Source organism: Monodelphis domestica, chromosome 4, assembly GCF_027887165.1.
Source record: "Monodelphis domestica isolate mMonDom1 chromosome 4, mMonDom1.pri, whole genome shotgun sequence".
Classification (NCBI taxonomy): domain Eukaryota; kingdom Metazoa; phylum Chordata; class Mammalia; order Didelphimorphia; family Didelphidae; genus Monodelphis; species Monodelphis domestica.
The window spans coordinates 73830799-73856728 of NC_077230.1; the positions used below are offsets into that span (position 1 = coordinate 73830799).

The window sequence follows — 25930 nt, forward strand, 5'->3', positions numbered from 1 at the left end:
AGAATGGAATAAGAGAAAAGATGTAGCAAGATCATGGAGGAGATAGGAAAGGATGGGATTGAGGATTACTTTGGGGAAGGAAAGAGGTTACCTCTTCCACTGAAACTGGAGAAAAGGAGGAAAAGATGGGAAGTAGAAGAGAAAATTAGAAGGAAATCATAGTGGATAATTGCAAACCTCTTATTAAAGAAGAAAGTAGTCGTTGGCTTAATGTGAAGGAGGAAAAGATGGAGTCAGGTTTTTGGCAAAAGAAGAAATGTGTAATGGCCCAGTCAAATGATTTCTGTGCAGTCCAGTTAAAAGTTTAAATATAAAACTTTTTTTAAACCCTTACCTTCCATCTTAGAAGCAATATTATATATTGGTTCTAAGACAGAAGAGTGATAAAGACTAGGAAATGAGGGTTAAGTGACCTACTCAGGGCCACACAATTAGGACCTCCTGTCTCTGGACCTGACTCTCAATCCACTGAGCCACCCACCAGCTGCCCCCATAAAGTTTAGATATAATATTTTTGTAGGGGACCCAATCAGCACAATGTCCTGATTTGCTCAAGGGACTGGGGATGGGAAAAGCAGGGTGTTACACAGGATTTTGAATTAGAGCAAAGATGACAGAAGGTTAGAGAGAGGCAATTCAAGGTACTACAGGAAAGAGCAGAATCAGAGTGGGCAACCATAGTGTCTAGAGTAGGTAAAAAGGAAAATGTAGCTATATCAGAATTGAGACATGAGAGAACAGGAAAGAATGGAAGGAAGAAAGGTCAAAATAAAAGGGAATGACAGGTATAGGAGTAAGGAGTAAAGGAAGTGGATGGATGAAAGATTTTGTAAGAGAAGGCAATATCATAATTAAAATTTTATAAATTTGGATTATGAAATTGGAACAGTCCCAATAGTAGTAAATTCTAAAGTATGACCATCCTTGGGGATAGCAGGAGAATGGGGAAGGTTGATAGAGAAGCTAAGAAGTTAAAGTGGACTTTAGGAGAGGGTAGGTCATCAGTGTAGATATTGAAGAAGCTGGGATCAAGGAAAGGATTGGCAAAGAAAATTGAGACAGGTATTAGAGTCATGAAGGTAATAAACCAGGAGGTTGGAAAATTATGGCAACATAGATCATAACACTCAATTCTGGGTTAAGTACAAGTCAGAATGAATGGCATGACAGATATGAACCAAATGGAGACAGGCAATGTGGTATAGCAAAAATACTACTACATTCAAGGCACTCCTTTCTCAGCCTTAGGGAATTGGGGAGGGTATTCATGTCCCTTTCTGGATTTGTTTGTTTGTTTTTCCATCTTCTAAACATTCTAGGGATAGCAGTAAAGAAAAAACTAAAAAGATCTATAAGAGCAAAAAGCTTCAGGAATAAAAACTTAAAATTCAGCACAAAATGATGGAAGTAGATACCCAAGAACTTATATTTGTCTTAAGGGGTGCATGCATTGATTCCATGGCCCTTGTCTACTAAACACCCAAAGCCAGCTGGAGCTTGAAGAAATAATTAAATACATGATCTGTGAGTACAAGTTACAGGAGCCCTATCACCATATGTCAAGAACATGGCCAAAAAAGCAGTAGACAAAAAGTCAATCTGAACCTCCAAACCTGACGATTAGACTTGGAAATGAGAAGGAAGGATTTTGAAATTAGTTTCAATGTGAGATGACTCAATGACCTGAAGGGAGGGATGTCCTACAAATGTTAATTAAAAGCCTAAATTGAAGATCCAGAAACAACAGTATATTTCCTTTGAACTCACAAAGGAGGGGACTTTTAAGAGCAATGTGGAATTTATTAATATAAATATTAATGAATTAATTTTAATGATAAACATGAAAGAGAGGGGGAAGTACACTGAGTAAATATGGTCTTATTTTTTCCTTTGTGAATAGGCAACATCTCACCTGGGTGCAGTGGGCTTCTTTGCTGATTCTCTTTCTGTCAATTGTGGCCCTGACTGCAAGCACTGAAAATACACACTTGGCAAGGCATGGATTTCATCATGATGCATTTCTCAGTTCATCTAATTCTTGCTTTCTCCTCACAAGGCCACTCAGTGAGTGCCATGGAAAAGATAATTGCACAGCAAAGCAGTGGACTCTTCCTGAAGTCAAATGGAATACCACAGCCAGGACTTTCAGTCGTATCCGCCTGGGCCTGGGTCATGTGCTTGTGATAGTTCAGTGTTTTATTTCCTCAATGGCCAACATCTATAATGAAAAGATATTGAAGGAAGGAGACCAGATCACTGAAAATATCTTCATACAAAATAGCAAACTCTATGCCTTTGGAGTGTTTTTCAATGGAGTAACTCTAAGCCTTCAGACCAGTAACCACGGCCAGATGAACAACTGTGGGATTTTTTATGGCCATAATGCATTTTCAGTAGCACTTATTTTTGTCACCGCTTTCCAGGGTCTCTCAGTAGCCTTCATTTTGAAATTCCTGGATAACATGTTCCATATTCTGATGGCTCAAGTAACAACAGTGATAATCACTGCAATATCTGTCCTGGTCTTTGACTTCAAACCATCTTTGGAGTTCTTTTTGGAAGCCCCATCAGTCCTTCTTTCTATATTTATTTATAATATTAGTAAATCTAAAAGCCTAGAATATGCTTCTTTGCAACAGAGGACCAAAGATTCAAGTGACAGTTTCTGGGAAAGGTCAAATGGGGTGAGTTCCTAGAATGTTACTTTCTCTTCCACCAGAATTTTACAAGTGGTTGTTAAGTAAAAAGATTTTACTGATTCACACAAAATATGTGGCCCACAATCCTAGACATATACATATATATGTAATTGAGGGAATAATATTTAAAAATGGAAAGGTAAGTAACACTATATAAGTAAACCCAATTGATCTTAATTTTCCCTTCATTCATTCATGAATAATAGCTAATGTTTGTATGGTACTTTCTATGTACCATGTACTACCGGTACTAAGTACTTTGTAGCTACTAATCTTATTTTTTACAACATCCTTGCAAGGTAGATGCTACTATCATCATTTTACAGGTTAGAAAACTGAGGCAAACAGAGGTTAAGAAACTTGCCCACGTCTCAGCTAATAAACATCTGAGGCCAGATTCCATGTCTGTAGTATGACATTACAATTCTGTCATATGATAATTTAACATTGTTTTTAGTAGGGTTTCTTCATGAAGGAAAAGCTTTTCTAGACATAATAGACATTTACTTGGAATATCAGATAATTATGCTAGATTGGAATTTTTCATTATCATAATGGAGTGAATAAGAATGAGAATTAGTTATGAATATAAACAAAGATCAATAGGCCCTTTTGAGGTAGCAACTTGGTATCTTTGTATTTGGCCTAGCACTCCACACAGTGAATTACATATAGTAGTTCTGTGATAAGTGTTTATTGGATGAATAAAATATATTCTACCTTTCACTTAGCTATATATGAATCATTTCATCATATATGCATACATACTTTTAAACAGTTCAAATAATTATCATTTCACTTTTAACTCTGGGAAATGTTTCTATAGTTCTATAAACTCTCCATAGGAAGTTTTTCTTCAGTGTTGAGTTATTTTTTGTTTTTTTTTTCCTTAGTGGCATAGCTTTTGCTTAAGGCAGAAAAAGTTTGGAAATTTCAGAATCAATTTTTCTGCCTATCTGAAATATGCCAATCTTTTGCTCTGCCTTTTAGCCAACTAAGTGCTTGTTGTCATTCTTACCTAAAAGAGATAGCCAACACTTTGCAAGGACCTCTGAAAAGGATAATTCCTGGGGTGATTGTTTTTTGTTTTAAGGGAAAAGAGACGGATGGGAAAAAGTGTTGGATTTTTTATTATTGTTTTCTGTAGCCATTACTAGTGATGACCAGCAGAGTGTACTATCTACATTTGTTTACTATGGCCACCCCAAAATGCCAGGGTGGTTTTAACTTTGCAGAGAATATGGAATATATTTTACCAAAGTATCTCAATTTACTTATAAAATGAGTTTTTTAAGATCTTTGGTAACTAGTTTTACAAGTTATAAATATACTTTTTTGACTTAACAGCAAGAATTTAGTCAGGCAAACCCCATTATTTCCCCTCCATCATGAGCCATTGAAAATTATAATTATAGTTCATTGTTTTAATGTATTATTAATGTCCACACATTTCCTTTAGGATGGAGAAGAACTGGAACTGCTGACTAAACCCAGCACTGACAATGAATCGGAAGATGATGCTTTCTAGTTTGGATCCAAAACAAGTGGCAATTCTCAAGAATCAGATGCTAACTTTGAATATTTCCCTTTTTGTTTTGAGTTTAGAATGCCACTCTAATACTTGGGGACCAGAGGCTTAAGAAAATAACTATGCCCCACATTTTACAGTTTAATGCAAAATATTTATAGAATGTCCTCATAGTGCCATAAAATATAAAATATATATTTTAGCTAATCTTCTATACTTATAGGGAAAAAATCATGTCTGTTCATCAAGGACCTATGATTTCATCAGTATGTAAACTCTTCACCAATATGAATCATAATCTATTTATAGTTTCAGAATTTCCTGAGGTTCAGAGAAGTTAGGCTATAGTAATAGGATATAGTGAGTAGATGCCTTGCCAAAAAAGAACTTCATGGCTCTCCTGCCCCCAAGGGAAAACATAAGTCTTCATTTGTCTCTCTTTATTGATATAAATATTACCTAAGTATATCTCTTGTATTTTGAGAGTACAGTGTTCTTTTTATTTTTCTCTTAAGAAACATGGGGACCCTCAATCAAATTTTTGCTTAAATGATCCAAATTTCTGCAACTTGGCAGACTGTGAGATGTGTGTTATGGTTTTTCCCAAGGAAATAACATTTTTTTACAAAACAAAATGTTTTAATTTTATGGAATTTGTAAGCAATTGGTTTTTAGTAATTATTATGTAGAATTTTTAGGTGAACAATAATTTAAATGAAAGTAGAATTTCCAAATTAGCATAGTCACCATGTGTAACTAGTTGTTGATTCATAGAAACAAACTTTTTTCTGATAAGAAATCTCAAGTTGGAAGGGCTGAAGCCAAGATAGTAGAGTGAAGGCAAGGATTCACCTGAACTCTCTTAGATTAGCCTCCAAACAACTTTATAATAATTCTCAGAAGGACCTACCAATTTACAAAAGAACAGAGTGAAACAGTTTTCAGTCTAAGACAACTTGGAATCTCAGCCAGAAAGGTCAGTCTCAGGGTGAGAGTGGAGTGCAAACTAGCATCAGGCCTTGGAGATGACTGAATTGGCAGCAGACCTCTTGCACCACAGATGGTGAGGAAGTTAGACGGCTGGTCGGAAGGAGGGTCTCAGTGACTCTTTTCTGACACTGGGCACAGGATTCTGTTGCATTGACTATATATAATCACAGGGCAAGAAGAAAGCACTAGCTGGAATGAGGATCCTGGTCACAGAGTACGAGAACAGAGAAGAGTGCATGTCGTTATTCAAAGACTGGAGCATTGTCCAGGAGAACAGTGACCACACGTTTCCTTGGATCATATACTCTTGAAAGAACAGAAAACTTACAGTCCCCCAAGAACTAACTCTGAAAACAGAACCATTAAAAATCTGAAACTTGAACAGTGTCCTCTCTACCCTAGGAGCAGAGTCCAAATTTAACATAAAGTTTAAGGTCAAGAAATAGACTGGAAAGATAAGTAAACAACAATAAAAAAAAGAACCTATCCACATAAAGTTACTCTGATGACAAAGAAAATCAAAACAAACTCACAGCTATATTCAAAGTCCCAAAGCAAAATATGAATTTGTTTGAAGCCCCCCCCAAAATTCCTAGGATTGCTAAAAAAATTTTTAATGAAATAAGAGAGAAGAGAAATGGTAAAAGAAATGAAAATGATGGCAAGAAAATCATGAAGAAGAATCAACAGCTTGGTAAAAAAGGCACAAAAAATACTGAAGAGAATAACATCTTAAAAATTGAATAGGTCAGATGACAAAAGAGGCTCAAAAATTCACTGAAGAGAAAAATTCATTAAAAAGCAAAATGACCAAAGAGAAAAAAGTATAAAAGCTCACTGAAGAAAGTAATTTCTTAAAAATTAGAATTGGGCAGCAGAAGCTAAGGGCTCCATAGTACATCAAGAAACAATAAGGCAAAAATCAAGAGAGTAAAAAAAAGAAGAAATGTGAAATATCTCATTAGGAAAAAAAAAACTAACTTGGAAAATAAATCCAGGAGAAATAATTTAAGAATTATTGGACTACCTGAAAGACATGATTTAAAAAAAAAAAAGAGCTTAGGTTTCATGTTTCAAGAAATTATAAAGGGAAAAGGTCCCAATGTTCTAAAATCAGAGGGTAAAATAGAAATGAAAAGAAACAACTGATTGCCTCCTAAAAAAGATCCCCAAATGAAAACTCTCAGGAATATTATAGCCAAATTCTAGAATTTCCAAGTCAAGGAGAAAATATTGTAAATATGCAAAAAGAAACTTTAAATATCATGGAGTCATCAATTATATAAGATATAACAACTTATATATATATATATATATATATAAAGGCTTAGAATATGTTATTCTGGAGGGAAAAGGAACCAGAATTATAACTAAGAATCACCTACCCCATGAAGTTGAATATATTCCTCTGGGGTGGAAAGATAGCTTTTTAATGAAATGGAGAACTTTTAAGCATTCTTGATGAAAATACCATAGCTAAATAGGAAATTTTATATTCACATAAAAGATTCAAGAGAAGCACAAAAAGGTAAAGAGAAGGAGAAATAAAAGATTCTATAAGATGAAGCTATTTACTTTCCTATATGCAAAGATGCTACTTGTAACTCCTAAGAACTTTATCATTATTAGGGCAGTTAAAAGCAGACAGCACAGGTGTGAGTTGTTTATAATGGCATTATAATATCTAAGAAAAATAAAATAAGGGGTGAGAAAGGAGGATGACTGATGGGAAGATATCTAAAAAAAAAAATAGAAGGGAAAGGTAGAAAGGGAAAATGTATCCAATATATGAGGCATGAATGAGCTTTTACAATGGAAGGGAACATGGAGAAGGGGGTGGCAGACAATACTTAAAGCTTATTCTCATCTTAATTGGCACAGAGAGGAAGTAATATCCACACAGGTATAGAAATCCACCTTACTCTGCTAAGAAGTAGGAGGGGAAGGGGAAAATTCAAGGGGATAGTCTGATAAGAGAGGTTGGAGACGATGGTCAGAAGCAAGACACTTGAGGATAAACTGGATTAGAGAAAGATAAATAGGAAAATTAGAAGGGAGGGAAATACATTATGATGAACAATGCTATCCACCTCCAAAGAAAGAACTGACAGAATCTGAATGTAGATAAAGTATACCTTTTTAAACTTTATTTTTCTTGGAGGTTTTCTTTTTTAGTTTTACAACATGACTAATATGAAAATGTTTTGCATGACTGCACATGTATAACATCAAATTGCTTACCTTCTCAATGAAGAAGGGAAAGGAGGGGAGAATTTGGAACTGAATTTTTTTAGAAAATGAATGAATGGTCAAAAGTATTTTTACATGTAATTGGAAGAAATCTTAAATTCATTATTCTTGACTATAATTAAATTTCAATGAATAATATTTTCATTAATATATTGTCAAATTTTGTGGGTTGTTAAGCAGAAGTTGTGACTGGTGTGTGTACATCCTGTATCATACTTTCCCTGAGAGTTAATTCAAAGTTAAAGCTGTGGATGCAGGTCTGATGTTTGAATGAGAGCTCCTCAAGTGGAGGACTTCAAAAACAAATATTGGTATTGTACATAATAAAGCATTTTACAACAATTTGTATCACTTTCATACTTTTTCAGAGTGTTTTAATATGTACTAACTTTTTTGAATGATAGTTAAATAATTAAATAATAGTATAGGATGGGTGAAAATTTTCCGTTTTACAGATGAAATTGAGTCAAAGGAAAGGTAACTTGCTCAATCTCACATAATGTGATAGAATTGGCACTAGAGTTCAAGACAAGATCTCAAGATCACAGAACAATGCTATTTTAAGTATATCATACCATAGTATAAGAAAGTGGGCCTAAATTATTACTATAAAGTAATTGTGATTATATTAAAGATTATCTGTTCGCATTTTTCTGAATTCTTCCTTTAGAATGGAAGTTACACTAGAAGACCTCTGAGATTCCTTAAAATTCTATTATTATAAATCTTTGGCTGCCTAGAACCTGTAGACTGAATCTGGTTCATTCAAAGGCTCTGAATGACTATGTCAAGTGTATCTGAAATGACTTTATGAGCTCAGCTGTCTTTCTGAAGCTTTTCCTTCAAGAATATGGTTAGGCCCTGAGCTAAATCAGGGACACAGCCACCACTGCAATGATCCTCCTGGACAGTGAGATGGATTTCAGCAGTGTTCCTAATTAAGATGTCCTTGACACTGATCCAAGTCTTGTAGCCACAAGGAATACTAGGCCTCTGTGCCAATGATGGGTTTTTTTTTTCCCCCTAGAAATCTTCTGATAGATAAGTATAACAATGACTTCAATTCAATTTAAGAAACATTTATTAAACACCTATATGCAATGCATTGCCTGCAAAGAGCTTACAGAAATACATGTATGCAGACAAATAGGAAAATTCAGAGCAGAGCAAGAACACTTGACTAAGGCTTCTATATTCTGTTCATTTATTTCCCCATTCTTAGTTAAGATCAGGGTAATCCTTGGAAAACTATGAAATCAATGTCCTTCTCTCCCCCAAATTCTACTCTCAAGTCTCACGGTACTCACCATTTGTCACCTTGTTTCCTCTTTTCTTCCATAGCATCATGGTTTTTATTTTGTTTTTGTTTTTCCCATGCACAGGTCAAGAATTCTACATGTCTCTTCTCTTGGAATAAGTTTTTCATGCTGGGCTCTTTTTTTGTTTCTTCTTCCAAAAAGAAAAAAATATGTGTTAATCAAAGTCTAAAAGTCCTAAGGACTCTACACTTCCCAAGTATAACTTCACCTCTCTAACCTCATGTAGTAATTGGCATTTCTCTAGTATAATTGTCAAGCTATTTATTGTATTTTTTTGAGGGGGAGGACTGGGTGGATCTGTGATTTCTTTGGTGGAGAAGACTCCCAATGATATCATTTCCTCTGACAATTCAGATGGAATGATTGTACAACTTGCCTTTCTGTATATGTGATATATGCCCTGTTAAACTTGAATTCCCTAAGGGAATTATTAAATTAATAAAACTATTGCATTATTTAAATTTTGTTATCTTCCTGAGTGCTTAGCACAGTGCTTAGTATTTGTTATATTTAAATGAATTCTCCACCAAGGTCCTCTTTATACATAGGTATTCTACCACCAACTTTTTGTCTTAGGCTGGTAAAATTCAATTCATTCAACAAATGTTTATTTTCATCGCTGAATTGTGGGTAGGCACTCAGGCTACAAAGACAAAACCAATATAGTCATCTGCATTTGGGGAGTTACATGTATTAAAGAAACACCATGTATGCAAATAAGTAAATATAAGGTTTTGAGAAAGGAGAGAGCACTGATGTAGCTTAGACTCTTCCTCCCATATACATGATCTCCAGTAAACTAGACTGGGGTTCAATCCATGCTTTGGGTCAGTAGCCATCCTCACAAGTTTCCATTTGCAGTTTCTTTCATCTCTCTAAACTTTTAACTGAAAGAAAGTCAGTTTACATAATAGTGAAGCAAATAAAGGATTTATACACACACACACACAGAGACATACTTTCCCATACACTAGGAATTGGGAGAGAGAGCATATAAGTAGCCCAGACAACTCATGATCTTAGGCCTACCCCCCCCTTACTGAAACATTTCTCTCCACCTAGAACTGCTGGGTATTCCCTGCAAGAGCTGGCGAAGTCATCTGCTGATTACCTACTCATCTATTCCTACCAGCCTGATGATGACTTAGAGCATCTTTGTGACCACTTCACTGCAGGACAACAGTAAGAACCGTTTTGGAAAACTATTTGTAGCCTTAAGGCTATTATTTTGTTGTTTTGAATAAGTTTCCATTGGAATATTTTGTCTTTATAACATCATATTTCCCCCAGTATCTCCCATCCTCCTTCCCCTCCTAGAAAGCCATCTTATTTGGCAAATAGTATTTTTTAAGATAAAACAAATAAGCGTAATTGATCAGTACTTCAACAAAAATCTAAAAACATGTGTGGTGTGTAACACTGTGGACTTTCCACCTCCCTAAAGGACATTCTACACTTAGCTGTTTCTGTGAAGATATAATGTCAAGTTCAGAGAATAACTATCCTAATTTGTCTGAAATATAAAAGTATATGAAGGGGAATAATATGAAATGTCTGGAAAAGTAGGTTGGACCTAGATCATGGAAGGCTTTTAAGAAAGCCAAGCTGAAGAGTTTGCATTTTATCCCAAAGTCAATGTAGAACAATTATCTCTCATCTAGAAAAATCAGTTCCAACTGCCTTTTGCTGATAAAACCAAAGCATTGTCTTCTTATTCAGAAGTGTTTAGGGCTGACCTCTGACCTGCTCAACTTCCCACTTTTAAATACTTACAGATTGGACCAGAAAATGTTCCTCTTGAGTGGTTATGATTCTTTTAACAGCGTTACACTTAGCTAAATTCCAGGTTTCTCATTAGGTTGTCCCATAAGTTAACCACACAATTTCCCTCCCCTGCAATTTTGACCTAGTCTAAGTGATTCTGAAAAAATTCATGTTCCAACTCCTTCCTGTTGAGTACGAGAAATATATGAATGTGAGTGAAATAAGGCATGAGTGTGCCTTATTCAGCTCTAGTGCCCATTTCAATATCCAACTTAGAACCTACCTCACTGAGAAATCAGTTGTCTTTGGGAGGTCAGCACAGCTGATCTTCAATGTATTCCCATCTGGCTAAGCTAGCATATAAACAAATTACTTGAGACTTGGGTCCCACATGAATACATTTCCTGGGACATGGCATCACCGTTTGGTACATTTCTTTCACATTTGGAAATAATACGCCTCAGAGCTCCTGTTTCCCAATGAAATATGGCACTGTCCTAAAGCTGAATTCCTACAGGAAGCAGGCAGCTGATGATTACAAAGTTCCTCTGTTCTAGGTGAGCCTGAGCAAGGGAGTGGGCTCTCAGGAACTGGGTACTCACCCTGGGTTTGTTGGAATATTGGTATCATCCATTCTTTTCCCTCCATCCCACCCTCCTAGAGCTGGAGTTTAACTGAGGAGGCCTCGGTCCCTTTGCCAGACCCAATGTGTAGGGGCCTGGGCTTGGATCTAAAAACAAGTGAGATAAAAAGGTGAGAATTTTTTGTGACACCTTCCCTCCAATCCTGTATCGCTTCCTTTCCAACATTAGTTAAATCCATTGTCAGTGACCATGCCCAAAATTTCTGTGTCAGCCTTAACTGGCCTTCCTCTCTCTAGCATCGCTTCCTGTCAATACCTTGGCATTGTAGTCTAGTGGATAACATTGCCAGACCCAGAGTTAGGAAGATCCAAGTTCAGACCCCACCTCAGATACTCAGTGCTGGGTGATCCTGGACAAGTCACTTAATTTCCCTGGGCCACAGTTTCTTCATCAATGAAATGAAGAGGCTGAACTCAGGAACTTGGAAAGTCTCAGCTTTAAATCTAAAATCCTTTCCCAAATATTTTTTTCACCGACATCTATTCCTCATCAAGATATTTTTTTTAATTTTCAAGGTTTTTATATCAAGAGTCTTCAGCCTTTTTCATACCTTGCATCTCCTTAATCTCTTTTCTCTATTTCTTCTATATATGAAGGTAGTAAATAGAGCCAGGAGACAGTAAATAGAATACAGACCATATCCTCTGATTTTTTTTCCCACTATCCCATTTCTTCACTTAGAAGATTTATATTTTCACCAATCTCTCTATTAAGGTGGATCTCAACCCCTCTTATCTATGTGTGTTTTAGCAGGCAGCTTAATTGAGGGATGAAGTATCAGAGGAAGAATAGGGTGGAAGGACAGGATGTAGCTTTGTGCAGTAAAACCAATGGCTCTATGTAAAAATTGCATACATTTTTAGAAAGGTTATCATGCAACAGTGACGAGTGACCTAGATTTTGAGTCAGAAGATCTCAGTTTAGATCCTGGGGAATCTATGGGGAAACCATCTTTAAACTGCAGTCTTTCATTTTTGAGAAATGGAATAGTGAGCCTCTCCAGGTGTTTTTCAGTCAACAATAAGTACCTACCTATCTACTGTGTACCCAGTGATGCTCTGAACCCTGGAAATACCCCCCCCAAAAGAGTCCCTGCCTTTTGAGCATCTCAGTCTAATAGGATTAAACAATAATATACACATATGCTGTATACATGATGAATTGAAAATACTAAAGGAAAGATAGTAGAATTAAGAGGTATCAGGAAAGGCTTCCTGTAGAAGATAGGATTTTAACGAGAACTTAAAGTCAGAAAAAGTAATAGGCAGCAGTGATGAGGGAAAGCATTCCAGGCATCAGAGAGAGCCAAAGAAAATGCCTAGGACCAAGAGACAAAGTGTTTAGTTTGAAAAACAGCAAAGAGGCAACTGGATGCACAGTGGATTGCGCACTTGGACTGGAGTCAAGAAAATTCATTTTTTGGAGTTCAAATCTGGCCTCAGACACTTACTAACTGTGGCAAGTCTCTTAACCCTGTTAGCTCAGTTTCCCCATCTGTAAAATGAGCAAACCACTCTCGGATCTTTGCCAAGAAAACCCCAATCAGGCTCACAAAGAGTTGAACACAACTGAAAAATGACTCAAAAACATTGGAGGCCAGGGTCACTGGATGGAAGAGTATATTTAGGGATGTAATATACGAAGATTGGAGATGTATAAGGGGCAGGTTATGAAGAGTTTGAATGCTGGAGGATTTTATACTTGATCCTGGAAATGATAGGGAACCACTGAAGTTTACAGAGGAGGGGAGGGGAGGGTGGACCATGGTCAGACCAATTCTTCAGAAAGGATACTTTGACACTTGAATGGATGACCAAATGTGAGGGCCTATACCAATGTGAGTAAAGTGCCACAAAATGTAAATTGCTACATGGTATAATGAAAAGAAGGGCAGCTAACTGGTAGAGTGGATAGGGTGCCAGGCCTACAGTCAGGAAGACCTGACTATTCAAATCTGGCCTCAGATACTCATGAGCTGAGTGATCCTGGGCAAATCTACTTCACCCCGTTTGCCTCAGTTTCCTCATCTATTAAATGAGCTGGAGAAGGAAATGGCAAAACACTCCAGTATCTTTGCCAAGAAAACTCCAAATGGGGTCACAAAGAATCAGACATGACTGAAACACAATGAAAAGAGCCCTAGATGTGAAAATATAGGTCCTGGATTCAAAGCTTGTGCCTGCACTCACAACCTATCTGGCCTTGAGCTACCCAGACAAGTTTCCAGACTTATTTCCTTATCTGTAAAATAACAGTTAGACCCTCTGAATTCCAAAGTCCCTTCCAGCTAGCTCTGCATCTTGGATAGGATGCTACTACTCTAGTTTTGACCTTCCATCATTCTTCCTGCAAGAGCGATGACATTTCTGTGTCTTGTTTGCCTGGTTTTATTTTTTATTAATTTTTATTTAAACCCTTACCTTCCATCTTCAAATCAATACTGTGTATTGGTTCTAAGGCAGAAGAATGGTAAGGACTAGGCAATGGGGGTTAAGTGACTTGTCCAGGGTCACACAGCTAGGAAATGCCTAAAGCCATATTTGAACCCAGGCCCTCCTGTCTCTAGGCCTGGCCCTCAATCCACTGAGTCACCCAATTGCCCCCTTTAGTTTTTTCATGGAATTTTTTTAAAAGATGAGCACTAAAAAAGGAGCAGTCTTTCTTCTTATGGGTTCTATCACTCCCCTATGTCACTGTTACAGCCTCTCAGTGAAGCCACCCACCACCAGACACTCACTTCATCACAGATCTGGCGAGTAACAAGAACTCTCCAATTCATTGCAACAATGAATTTTCGCTGTATCCGCCGGAAATCATAGTAGAGACTGCGCCATAGTCTCTTTCCAAAGAGGGCAGGCATCATATTGAATTTAGATTTCATGTCATCCTCCTCAATTTGATTGGCGATGAATCTGCCAGAAGGGAAGGGGAAACACTTAACTAGAAGCCTAGTAATGACATACCTCTCAGAACCAGTACAATGTGGCCCTGGAGAGCTGAGAAACAAGCCCTCAAAATAACCCAGGTAATATTCAGGTTAGGAACTAATAACAGCTTTACTTCAAACATATCTCATCAGACTAATCTGATTTCCTTCTACTTCAAATCAACAGGCCCTAGAAAGTATATCAGAAGCAAGAGAAAGAATCTGGAAGAGGGATTCTTAGCCTGGGATTCATAGAGTGAATTCATAGGTGGTCCATGAGCTTGGAATATGCAATATTTTTATAGCTATATAGCTATATTTCAATTTTTTTGGTTTCCTTTGTAAACCAATTTTTTATTTTATATATTATAAAACATTATTTAGAGAAGAGATCCAGAGTTTTCACTTCATTGTCAAAGGGTTTCATGACAGAAAAAAGGCCAAGAATCCATGGTCTAGAATTTGGTGAGTCATCAGCTATCAGCCAAATTGGCATAATGTTCCGAACATCCAAACTTAAAAAGAGCAGTGCTCTCTGGTGTAGGGAAGGTGAGTCATTAGTAGCCCATTCTAGATTTCTGGTGACCCTCACAAAGGTCTTTGAATCCTAATTTTCCTTCCTCTAGTATTCTGCATTTGCTCTACAAAAAGGGCTCTAAGGCCAAGCTCAATCCTTCCCTTCCCCTTCTATATATCCACAATGCAGATAAGTCAACCATCTCTGTTGCCTAGGACAGCTCAGGGAATTGCTGGAATGGAAGGGGTGGTTTTGCACACACACACACACACACACACACACACTCTCTCTCTCTAAAGTTGTGACACAGCTGACTGGAAAATTATAAGATTTTCAGTGTTTATTTAGACAGGTGGATGAAGGATGGGAAATACTCACAGTGCCACAAAAAAATGGATCCGGTTATAAGAGTAAGCAGGAAGTCTCACCCGGCCAAAATATTCTACAACTATGGAGAGAAGGTACTGACAAAAGAGTGGGACACAGTTATTGAGGCAAGCTTAAGCAATGATAGAATCTGAAAAGAACTTTAGAGGCCCCTAGTGTGACTGTAACCCCCTCATTCTATAAACAAGGAAACAGGTCTAGAGATTCTGATTTTCTCAAGGCAAACTAGTAAGTTTGTTGGCAGTAGGTGAAACAGTTGTCTTTGTGGTTTGGGGAGCTTTCTATGCCCAAAAAGGCCCCCTAGCATAATCTACTAATGTCTGAAGCTCCTAATACTGGAATTCTTACTAGGTTAGACAAAGAAAGGCAAGGCCATTGTCTTCAAAGTCCCTTAAAAAGCCCTCCACTGATTTGTCACCACCTTTTCCAGCCTTACTTACATTACTCCCTTTTATATACTTTAAAATACGGCCAAACTGGACTACTATTTCCTAAATACATCCCAGACTTTTTTCCTATCTCTGTGCTTTTGGCATACATGTTCCTTAGTCCCAGAATGCCCTCCCCCTTTATCTTTGATGCTTGAAATTATACCCAACTTTTAAAGCTCAGCTCAAATGTTGACCTTGAGAAGTGTAAAGGCAACCAATTCTGGAGCAATTTGGCATGAAGAAAAGGATGAGAAGTGAATCAGAGTAGTGGGGTGGGGGGTGGTAAGGTGATGAGGTTGGGAGAGGTAAGGTAAGCCCAAGATGAGATGGAACAGCCTGCAGTGGACACTGAAGGGCAAACTGGCTCAATACAGGGAGCTGGTGGAATGGAAGGGGTGGGATAAGCCCCGCTCTCACACAGAAAGCCATGATTCGTTTGATTAGAGACCCTGTGGTTTTCTGTGTTTTTTAGATAGGTAGAGGGAATGAAGAAGGTAGGTAGCACAATTGATGGACCTAGAAGAAGGAAGATCTGCATAACTTTGTCTTCCCACACCATCATCCCCATCACCACCACTATCTTGCTTTTCTGTGGTGCTTTGCTTTACCTCATTTGAATAAATGCTTTAAATATTTATGGGACCTTTCTGCTAAACTCAGACCAGAGGAGTCTTAAAGGAGTAGTGAAGCCAAATTTCCTTGACTTTAGGGATGTCGCTGGGGGACCACATAGCTGGGACCACTGTTGTGCAAGAAACTAATGGCTACACAAGGTCCTTTAATACCTTTTCTGTGGCATAGCTAAGAAGCAATAAAACTCACCCAAAGCATGGAGCAGGCTTGGGCCTGAAGTTACTGTGCCTCAGTTTCCCTAGCACAAGCATTCTCTACCCTCAGAACCCATATCCTCTAAAGCTCAGGTAGGCATGCAATGGGAAGGGCCTTCCTAAGCCAGCATCACAGAGTGAAGACAAATCCCAAAGACAGGTGTCCAGGGGAGCTGCAGATACCTTATCAGCCACTTTAAAATGGCTGTCGGAGTCCAAGAATTTCCTAATGACTGGGTCCTCTGTGAAGGAGAAAGGTTGCATCAGAATAAGGCAAGGAAATCATGAACATTCTAATCCCAGAGGAAAGCTCTGGTTACAGACACAAATACCAAGAAGCCTTAAAGCTGGACTTTTGGTGCTCTTTTTTTTTCTTTTCAAATTCTTACTTTTCATTTTAGAATCAATACTAAGTATTGGTTCCAAGGCAGAAGAACAGTAAGGGCTAGGCAACTGGGGCTAAGTGACCTGCCCAGGGTCACACAGATAGGAAATGTCTGAGGCCACATTTGAACCCAGGACCTCCCATTTCTAGGCCTGACTCTTAATCCATTGGGCCGCCTAGCTGTCCCTCCCCCTTTTCTCATGGAAGAAAAACCGTGGATTAGATTACCCACCTTCTTTGTCCCTACCCTCTCTCTAGAGGATGCCATGTTTTGGCCTACAATGACCACTACGCTATCCTAAGTCAAACAAATAGCTAGTCACAGAATTATAGACTGAGAGTTGACAAAGAATCTCAGGGGTCATATAGTTCAAATTTAAATGAATCCCCAAGAAGTGGTTATCCAGCCTCAGCTTGAAGACCAGCAGTGAATAATGGGGCAACACATTCCATTTGGAGACAGTTTTAATTGTGAGGAAGTTTTGCTCTAGGGTTGAAATCTGTCTTCCTGTGACATTAGCTCATCCATCCTCATTCTGCCTTCTCAAGAGTCTTCCTTTTCTTAGAATCCCCTTTCCCTTTGAGGAATGGGCTAGAGTGCCTTGTGTTTGTACTCAGACAAGAGTTCTAGGCAGGAAATGGAGCCCCCTCCCCACCTCCACTTCTGATGAAGTAACTATTGCTGCTGTTAGGCACTTAATAGATACCTGTTATTGAACTGATTTGACTTCGGCCTTCAGGGGGGCTAGGTTCTTGGACATTATGGTCATTGTTAGCAGAATTGGCCATTGAATAGTGGGAATGTAGTTGGGCAAACATGAGCCAGGAGTTCCTGGTGTCGCATCTCTTACCCAAAAGTCTGAAGAAAGCTGCTAAATCTTCTGGGCGGAAGTCAGCAATTTTCCTCCTTTTCAGAACAAGTCTTGTGTCTGTTGACTCCATCACTGACCATACCTTCCTCTTTCTTTTCTGTCTTCTCTCATTCCTTTCTTCTGACATAGTCTCTGATAGAAATCGCGTGATGTCCCCTGAGGTTGAGGGTACATAGGCCTCTAATATGACTTTGGGGGTGGTCAACAAGGAAGCTACTGAAGAAAGAATCAGAATCAGAGAGAGAAGGCGCCAGAGAGAGTCCTCATTGCTTCCTCTGGCACTCACAACAGCCCTGCATGGCAGGCAGTGAAGGTGTTTTTATCCTTATTATACAGATGAGAAAGCTGCAGCTCAGAAAATTAATATACTTGTCCCTAACTAGCCACATGTCCAGCACTCTTCCATGATGCCTCTGTTACAAATGAGCTAGGAGGGAGGCGGGAAATAGGATGGAAAGGGTGGATATTGGATCAGATAGACTGAGGGATCACCGGCCCCTGAAATACCCGAGACTCCCTCTCAAGTCTTCTCTCATGGTTGCCTTGAGTCCTGACTTAGGTTCAATTCCATGGGTCTGTCTCTTACTAACAGCTGAATAGACTCACTGGATAGCCCACATAGGATTGCTCTACCATCTAGACAGCTAGGACAGAGCACAGGACCTGCAGTCAGGAAAACAAAGGCTCAAATCTTGCCTCAGGTACATCCTTGGCCCTGTGATCCTGGGCAAGTCACTTAAATTCTGTCTGCCTCATCTGTAAAAGGGGGATAATAAGAGCACCTACCTCATAGGGTTGTTGAAAGGATCAGATGATATAGTTGTACGGTATTTTTTGTAAAGCTTAAACACCATATAAATGCTAGCTAGTTCTACCATCCTTAGGCCTGCTAATCATCTGTTTTTCCACAGTTTAGGCTTATTACAGCCCTTTCCCATGCCACTCCCCCCAATTCAACTTTGATACCAATCAAATTTTTATCCATCTAAGGTGAGGACAAAATGAACCACTATTGTACATTTTTTTTAATACGTTCCATGCTTTTTTACCTCTAAATTCTTGCTTACACCCTTCTTGATAATCTTCCTGCTATTTCCACGTATTGACATCCTGCCCATCACTTAAGGACTAGCTTGAATCCTACTTCTTCCTTGAAGCCTTCCCTAATCAGTCCCAGCTGAAAGTGATTGCTCTCTTTACCCTAGAAACCCTTTGTTCCTAGGGTACCTTTGCTGTTTACTCATCCTGAACTGTTTTGTTTGGTGGTTATTTATGTACACCTCATTTCCTTTAATATATTCGCAAACTCCTTAAGGACAAGGAGCATGTCTTATTCAATTTTGTATCTCCCTTTTAATATCTAGTATATTTCTACTAAATTCAAGTAGAGTTAGAAAGACCGAAAAAATGGAAATAAAATCTAATAATGATAAGATTTCTATGGAAATTTGCTTCACTTATCACCCTTTCAAAAGGAGAACAATAAAAATAGCTAATTGTTTTGGATAGTTTTCTAAGGTTTATAGAGCAGTTTTTACCTCTGTTATTGTATGCCAGCCTTGTGAGGTAACTATTATAGTTTTTCTTATCCCCACTTTGTAGATGAGGCACCAGGGGCTTCAGTTAAATGACTTGCCTGAAGTCACCCAGCTGATAAGTGTAGGAGATAGAATTTGAAGCCAGGCCTTCTTTGACTTTCCAAAACAGTGTACCACCGGTAGAAATGGGGCATATAATAAGGACTCAGGGGGAGGGAGCCAAAGACAAGCTTAACTTACTCCATAACATGGACTCTGAGAACTAGAAGGGAACTTACTCCCAAATCTCTTCTTTCTCAGCTGAGGAAAGTTAAACTTAGAGAAGTGTAATAAGTAGTCAAATATTACATAGCTAAATAGTGACAAAGCCAGGATTTGAATCCAAGTAGCTTTTTCCTAGTAGAGTACTCTGCCATCACATCGCCATTTTCCTAGAGCCTCCCCATGTCCTTTAAAATAATCTTTCGTTCTACCTTCTGCTGATATGCTGTAGACCAGGAGTCTTTAATCTAGAGTCCATGAATTTGTTTTTTAATTTTTTGATAATTGTCTTTTAATATAATTGGTTTTCTTTACTCCTGTGTATTTTATTTTATTTTATACATTTAAAAATTTATTCTGAAAAGTGGCCACAGACCTCCCAGACTGCCAAAGGGTTCTCTAATGCAAAAAAAAGGAGGTTAAGAGCTCCCCTATCTTAGGGGATGAGGGACCAATTCCCCTGCCACCCTTAAGGCTATAGATCTTTTCTGCATGCACAGTTTGTTCAAGGCTCGGATTGTCTACAATATCATAGAACTGTCTCACATGTGGCCATCCAAGAGGGATGTTTTAAAAATATTCCCCAGGAGCCCAAATCACTCACAGCCACTCATACTTTCCTTGTCTCCTCACCCACCTGAACTGTCCATGGCAGCTCTAACCTATCTAATAAGAAACTTCTGGGGGCTCTCCAAAATGGAGCTGACCGCCCAACTTAAATCAGCCCCCAAGCTGAATGGGTTTTCCCAGTTCTCTGTGCCAGCTGGAATCCACTGTCCCCATCAAATATCTTTCTCTGTCTTTGCCAAAGGCGATAATGAGCAGGAAGCACTGACTGAGCACTGAGCTAAGTTGAATGTTTGGATCCGAATGGACCTAAAAGTTCTGGGGTATGCATGAGACTTGGATTCTTAGGTGACATCAGACAGTTCCACATGAGAACTGGCAACACAGCTCAAATTCAAATGGCCACATGAAACCTCCAGGGCCCAGCATTCTGCCATGTAAGGAAAAGTGGTTGGAAGATAGGGTTAGAGTGAAGAAAAAGGAAGAAAATTGTTTTGGTGGGACTAGGGAGGATGAGCCAATGATATATCCTTCTCAAGGAAGTTGGGATTTGCCTGGGTTCCCCACAAAATTAATTTTCTCATCTACAGGTCAGATCTTAAAACAACAGGTAGGCTCACTACACTTCTCCAAGGCAGGATGTTTTTGTTCTTGAAACATCCAAAGGCTAAGAGCATGGAAGACACTAAATTGTTTACTAGAGCTCCATTGACCCCAAAGAGGCCTGAATCTTCTACCTGAGAGAATAGAGATGCATCTTCACAGGGTAGTAATATCAAGAAATGGCCCCAGCCACAGATATACCACTCCCTTCCACCTCTGCGTGGATAGTGTGGTGGGGTGATTTGGTAGAATGAAGATGCCCCATGAATGCCCAGGACTAGAGAAATGCCTCACAGGACTCACCCTGGTTTCCATTACCACAAATCTTCCTGGCCTTGACATCAGGCTTAGACCTATAATTATACCTCCTCCATGAACTTGAATTCTGAAGTTTTCCTTTCCGATAACAATCTCCTTTCCTTTACTCTCTACCTCAGCCGCACTTCCCAAACCTGGGCAACAGCTAGGTGGTACAATGAATAGAATGTTTGGCCTCAGTTCGTAAGTTCATATGCAGTTTCAGACACTTACTAGCCTGGTGCCACTGCAGAAGTCACATAACCTCAGTTTGCCTCAGTTCCCTCAACTGTAAAATGAGGAAATTAGCAGCACCTGCCTCATAGTGTTGTCATGAGGACAAATGAGAATATTTTTTCAAGTGCTTGGAACAATGCTACCTAGTGTGTAATAAATACCTATGCCCTTCCTAAATTTATTCTTTACTGTAATTATGGCCTACAAGCCTTCTATATTTCACTGTCTTTATCAATTGCCTTTACTTTGACCTGTCACCCTTTTCATTCTGACCCTATCATTGACCTTTTGAGCTAGGTGCTCTCCTCCATCGTCTCTTCCTATACGCCAACCAAAGGTGTGCTGTAGCTAAACTCATACCAGTTCAGAGATTGTAAATTCTCAGTGTGAACATTTATATCTTAGAAATGAGCAAACACTACATTAGAGCTTGATTTGTTGTTTTGTATATTTATGGACTTAAAAGGTGATGGACAAAATGTCAATAATGCAGGTGAAATGTGCTAGGCTTAGTTTTTGATGGGAAAGTCAGTCGTGAAACCTTTAGCAAACATACCTCTAACCGAGATCATTCATGTCATGCCAATCCTCAATCTTAAGTAACTCCTACCATCTACTTTTTGTTTTTCACAGAGGCCATTTTATTTCAGCCTTCAAAGAATTCCTAACTTCCACTCCCCTTCTCATTTTTGCTACCTCCTTCCACCCCCAGATCAACTAGATCCTCAGTACTGAAAGTGAGAGACTATCATAGCCAACAGTGATTATTCTATCTCTTCTTTCTTCTAAAGCCCCCACCACAATTTTACAAACAATCTTGCTTTACTGAGAAAAATTAAGAATGACCAACCAGAGTTCCCTCTTCCAAATGTCTCAATATCTTCATGCATCCTTTCCTTTGTCCAGCTCAGAGAAGGTACCTCAACTTGTCAAGGCTAACATCTCTAGTTGTATTAGTAGTATGCATCCCATCTCCTATGATCATTCCTCATTCCCTTCTCTCATCTTCAATCTCTTCCACACAATGACTTTTATCAAATAGCTACATATCCATCCATCATTTAAAAAATATATTAACTTGATACTGTCACTTCCTGGACCTATCATCTTAAACCTCTCTCTTCTTTTATTGGCAAATGCCTAGAAAGAATTTCTATGATTGCTCACTGGCTCTATTTTCTTACTAGCCACTCAATTCTCAAGTCTTTGCAATCTGGCTTCCTATATCACTACTCTACTGAAACCACTGGCTAAATCCTCACCCTCTATATTCTTTCATTTGTTTATCATTTAAAATCCTGTTTACTACTTCATTCATCCCCAAAAGTCTTCATCCTTAGCTTCAGTGATACACTCATCTCCTGATTCTCTTCCTATCTGCCCACTTATCCCCCAGGTTCTTCTTCCTTCTCCAGTATCCCAAAGATAATCAGTTGGCGAGTTTTGCTAATTCCCATTCCTATGACTTTTTACCTTGCTAGTCATATACCCACCACTCTTCTGAACTTTATTACCTCTCACCTGGACTATTTTAAGAGCCTCCTACTTACTTGGATCTAATATCGAGAGGAAGTTTATGTAAGAGTTGAATTAAGTAGTCTTTGAGATTCCTTCCTACTCAGATTCTATGATTTTCTTCTCCCTCTCCATATTTTGTTTCTATCCTCTCCAATCTTCACAATATTACTCCCTGCTCAAAAACATTAGTGACCTCTGTTGCCTATAGCCTGTGTTTACAGGCTCTTTGGACTCTTAACAATGTGGTTCTGACCTTCCTTTTCTATTTAATTTTGTATCATTCCCCTTTACTCCCTCTACAATATAGCCAAACTAAACTGCTATTTCCTAAATTTTATATTCCATCTCTAATCTCTGTGCATTCACAATAATTGTCCCACAGTCCTAGAATGCATTCCTTTTTCATCTCCACCTTTTAGAATCCTTTATTGTTGTTGTTCCTGTTGTTCAGTTGTTTCAGTTGTGTCTTTGTGACCTTATTTAGAGTTTCCTTGGCATAGATACTGGAGTGGTTTGCCATTTTCCTTCTCTACCTCATTTTACATACAAGGAGACAGAAACAAACAGGATTAAGTGACTTGCGCAGGATCACACAGCTTGCAAGTATCTGCTACCAGATTTTAACTTGGGTCTTCCTGACTCCCCAATCAGTACCATCTTTCTTCATATCTCTGCTCAAGAGTCACTTCCTTGATGAAGTCTTCACCATTTCTCTCAGCTGTTAGTTCCTCTCCCTCCTCAAATCTATTACTTGCCCCCTTTGTTTCACACTCTGAGTTACATTTATTTATGTTACTATTGTATTTATCCCTCCGCATGAAATATTAATTTCTTGAAGTAGGGACTATTTCAGATTTTTTGGGGGTCTATATCCTTAATGCCCAGAACAGTGTGTTGGTAGAGAATTGGCGTTTAATACATGTTTATTGAGTGGAATGAAATCTTTCAAAATCTCCGTTTCTTCTTTTGAAAGAGAGGACAATAATATTCTGTCTTTTGAAGGAATAAAACTGAAATGGATGGATGATTTTTCAAGCTCTCTTTCTTTTCTTAGATCTAGGGTTTCCATTTAAGCTTTTGTTTGATGCTAAAAGTCCTTCAGATAGCAGTCATGACAGAGCTAACAACATACAAACATTGGTCTTATTTAGTATTAACCCATTCATTATGATTAGCTAATAATACCATGACTTTTCTGGGATTCATTGTGGGCAATAACAATCACCAATGCATATCCCTGTTATAGGAGCAGACCGGGGCAGTCAGGAGAGTAGAACTGAGTAAAACTGTTCAGATAGCCTAATGAGGCACACAGCGGACATTCAATAGACTTCTGTTGAATGAATGATGAATACACATTTCATTTTATCATATAGTGAAAAAAAGAAAGCCCACCTTCTGAGAAACAGCTCACTTCCCTCCCACATGTTTAATTTCACTAAGATCCAAGTAGGACACATCTGCCGATGTGAGAAACAAGGACAGCTACGGAGACTCTTTGCTTCCTTTTCTTCTACATAACGCACCAGATGAATAGGGGGCCCAGTGAAGCAAATAAAACACGGACATGGCATGTGATAGGAGGGGTCTGGCCTTTCCACGGCCAAAGCTATCACACCTTTGCTAGATAGCTGGCAGTATGCCCTTTGTTAAATTCTGAGGCAGATTTTGGAACTCTTACTTCCTTTCTCCTCCTTGAGTAAATGTGGTGCTCCCCAAAGCCTTCTGATACAACTCTAAATGGACAGCAGGAAGTAGGGAGACTCTAGGAGGCAGGTATATGAGACTGCAAGGAGGCAGTTCCAAACTCACACGGGGAGTCACTGTGGCCATTTTGTAGCCAAAGTCACATGGCATCACTATTCCCTTTGCTTATCAGTTTTTCACCAAATTGCTGTAATCTCTCTTTCACTGACATGTTTTATGAATGAAACTCAAAATATGAATATAAAACTTGGTGAATTTAAGCAAAGTTTCTTTTTGACAGACACTCAAAAAGTTATTAAGAATCCAACTGTATTCGCATTCATCCACCCTTCTTAAAATAATCTGGGCTATGAGCTTTTACTTAATCTTCTTCATCACTATACAAAATTCTCACTTTCCAATAAATACTGTTGAAAAAATAAAAAGTATCAGAATGCTTATTTTACAGTCTTCTCTCTACCACACAATGTCCATCATTGAAGGAAATAAAGGAAAATCATCTTGGTTTTTAAAAAGAACAATTACTGAATAAGACGTCCTCCAGCTAAAGAAAACACAAAAAGAAGTTTGTTACTTTAAAACTTTGGAGTTACTATTTTAGAACTATTTCACTTTTAAAGACTCATGCACTTTGGGGAAAGCAAAAGTCTGCTATTTATTTAGTCTTGGATGAACACTGTAAGAAAAAAGCAGGGCAGTTTAAGCTGTTTGAAGAAATTTCTTTACATAGCTGGCCATAAGTGACTTTAACAGCTGCAGGGGTCATTGGTTGGGAAATAGAAAGGAGGCAAAGATTACATAGTTCTGCTCAGTAAGGGTATCCATGATGGTAACCCTCATGGTGACGATAATCATCCTGGTAGCCATCCTGGTAGCCTTGGTGATAGCTATGGTAACCATAGCCAGCATACTCATCTTCAGGGCACCTCATGCCCAGTGACTGCTGAATGGCCATTTCTTGTCTCCTGAGTTGCATGGAGTCAATTAAGTCATATACGATCACCATGGACCACATTGGAGAAGGATACCAGGACTTGACATTTCCATCTTTCCCAACCAGAAGCATGGAAAAGTACTCAGGACTAATTTGAAAATAGTTCCGTATGTCTTTCACCAAATGGGCAGGCAAATCTTCTCGTTCAACCACAGAGCTTCCTAGAATAGGATTAAAATGGAAGTCATCAGTGAATTGTGGTTTTGTAGTTCAGGGAAAAACAATATGGTAGAATGAAGTAGGGAACTAACTTTTCCTTCTTTTGGCATAGGCAGGAATTTTGCCATATGGAGACATCAGCATTAGTTATAGAGCACATAAAAATGTAACAAAATGGCAGGGGGAGGGGAAGGCATGAGTTACAGCTGTGGTCATGTGTCCTCAAAGCCCCAAGATACCCCAGTGTGGTTATCACCTTGGCTCAGGCTCTAAGAGAAATGCTCCTTTGGCTTCTAGTTAGCTCATCTTTCCTTCTGTTGTACAATACCATTAGTAATGAACTTTGGTACACATCATGTCTCTTTCTTAGGAATGTTAGAAAAGGTAGAATCAGACTCAATTTAACTTCGGTCAGATTCATTTCTTTTAAGCTGATCCTAAACAAAGACTATATTGTCCATGTTCCTGAACTTGTTTCCCATCAGAGTAGCAACTCATTTCTTGGCAACC

At 38.6% G+C, this 25930-nt stretch overlaps 3 protein-coding genes across 7 annotated transcripts in view; 1 reads left to right on the forward strand and 2 right to left on the reverse strand.

Moving 5' to 3' along the window:
• Positions 1–7824, forward strand: part of SLC35A5 (solute carrier family 35 member A5) — a 40996-nt gene extending 33172 nt beyond the window's left edge. For all 4 annotated transcript variants that reach the window (XM_007493677.3, XM_016433459.2, XM_056793460.1 and 1 more), the window contains 2 exons: positions 1901–2684; positions 4159–7824. In XM_007493677.3, the coding sequence (XP_007493739.2) occupies positions 1901–2684; positions 4159–4227 (853 nt within the window). In that variant the 3' untranslated portion in view covers positions 4228–7824. The remainder of the gene's footprint in view (positions 1–1900; positions 2685–4158) is intronic.
• On the reverse strand, positions 2088–20322 carry LOC103097545 (speedy protein E4A-like). Its single transcript, XM_007493675.3, has 8 exons — positions 19976–20322; positions 17519–17752; positions 16466–16524; positions 15016–15101; positions 13932–14106; positions 11153–11280; positions 8775–8916; positions 2088–2218 (listed from the first exon to the last, which is right to left on the reverse strand). Exons 1-6 carry the CDS (start codon positions 19986–19988, stop codon positions 11221–11223), a joined length of 627 nt encoding a protein of 208 aa, XP_007493737.1. The 5' UTR covers positions 19989–20322; the 3' UTR covers positions 2088–2218; positions 8775–8916; positions 11153–11220.
• Positions 20323–24897: 4575 nt separating this feature from the next.
• The window catches only part of CCDC80 (coiled-coil domain containing 80), a 37980-nt gene continuing 36947 nt past the window's right edge, over positions 24898–25930 (reverse strand). For both annotated transcript variants that reach the window (XM_056793459.1, XM_056793458.1), the window contains exon 8: positions 24898–25422. In XM_056793459.1, coding sequence (XP_056649437.1) covers positions 25076–25422 — 347 coding nt within the window. In that variant the 3' untranslated portion in view covers positions 24898–25075. The remainder of the gene's footprint in view (positions 25423–25930) is intronic.

What these genes read in the sequence shown, in the direction of transcription:
- LOC103097545 (XM_007493675.3), bottom strand. An exon ending in AGCTTTCTTCAGACTTTTGG is followed by an intron (nt 16,525 to 17,518) that starts GTAAGAGATGCG and finishes TCTCCTTCACAG; the next exon opens with AGGACCCAGTCATTAGGAAA. An exon ending in ATTTTAAAGTGGCTGATAAG is followed by an intron (nt 15,102 to 16,465) that starts GTATCTGCAGCT and finishes CTCTTTTGTCAG; the next exon opens with TACCTTCTCTCCATAGTTGT.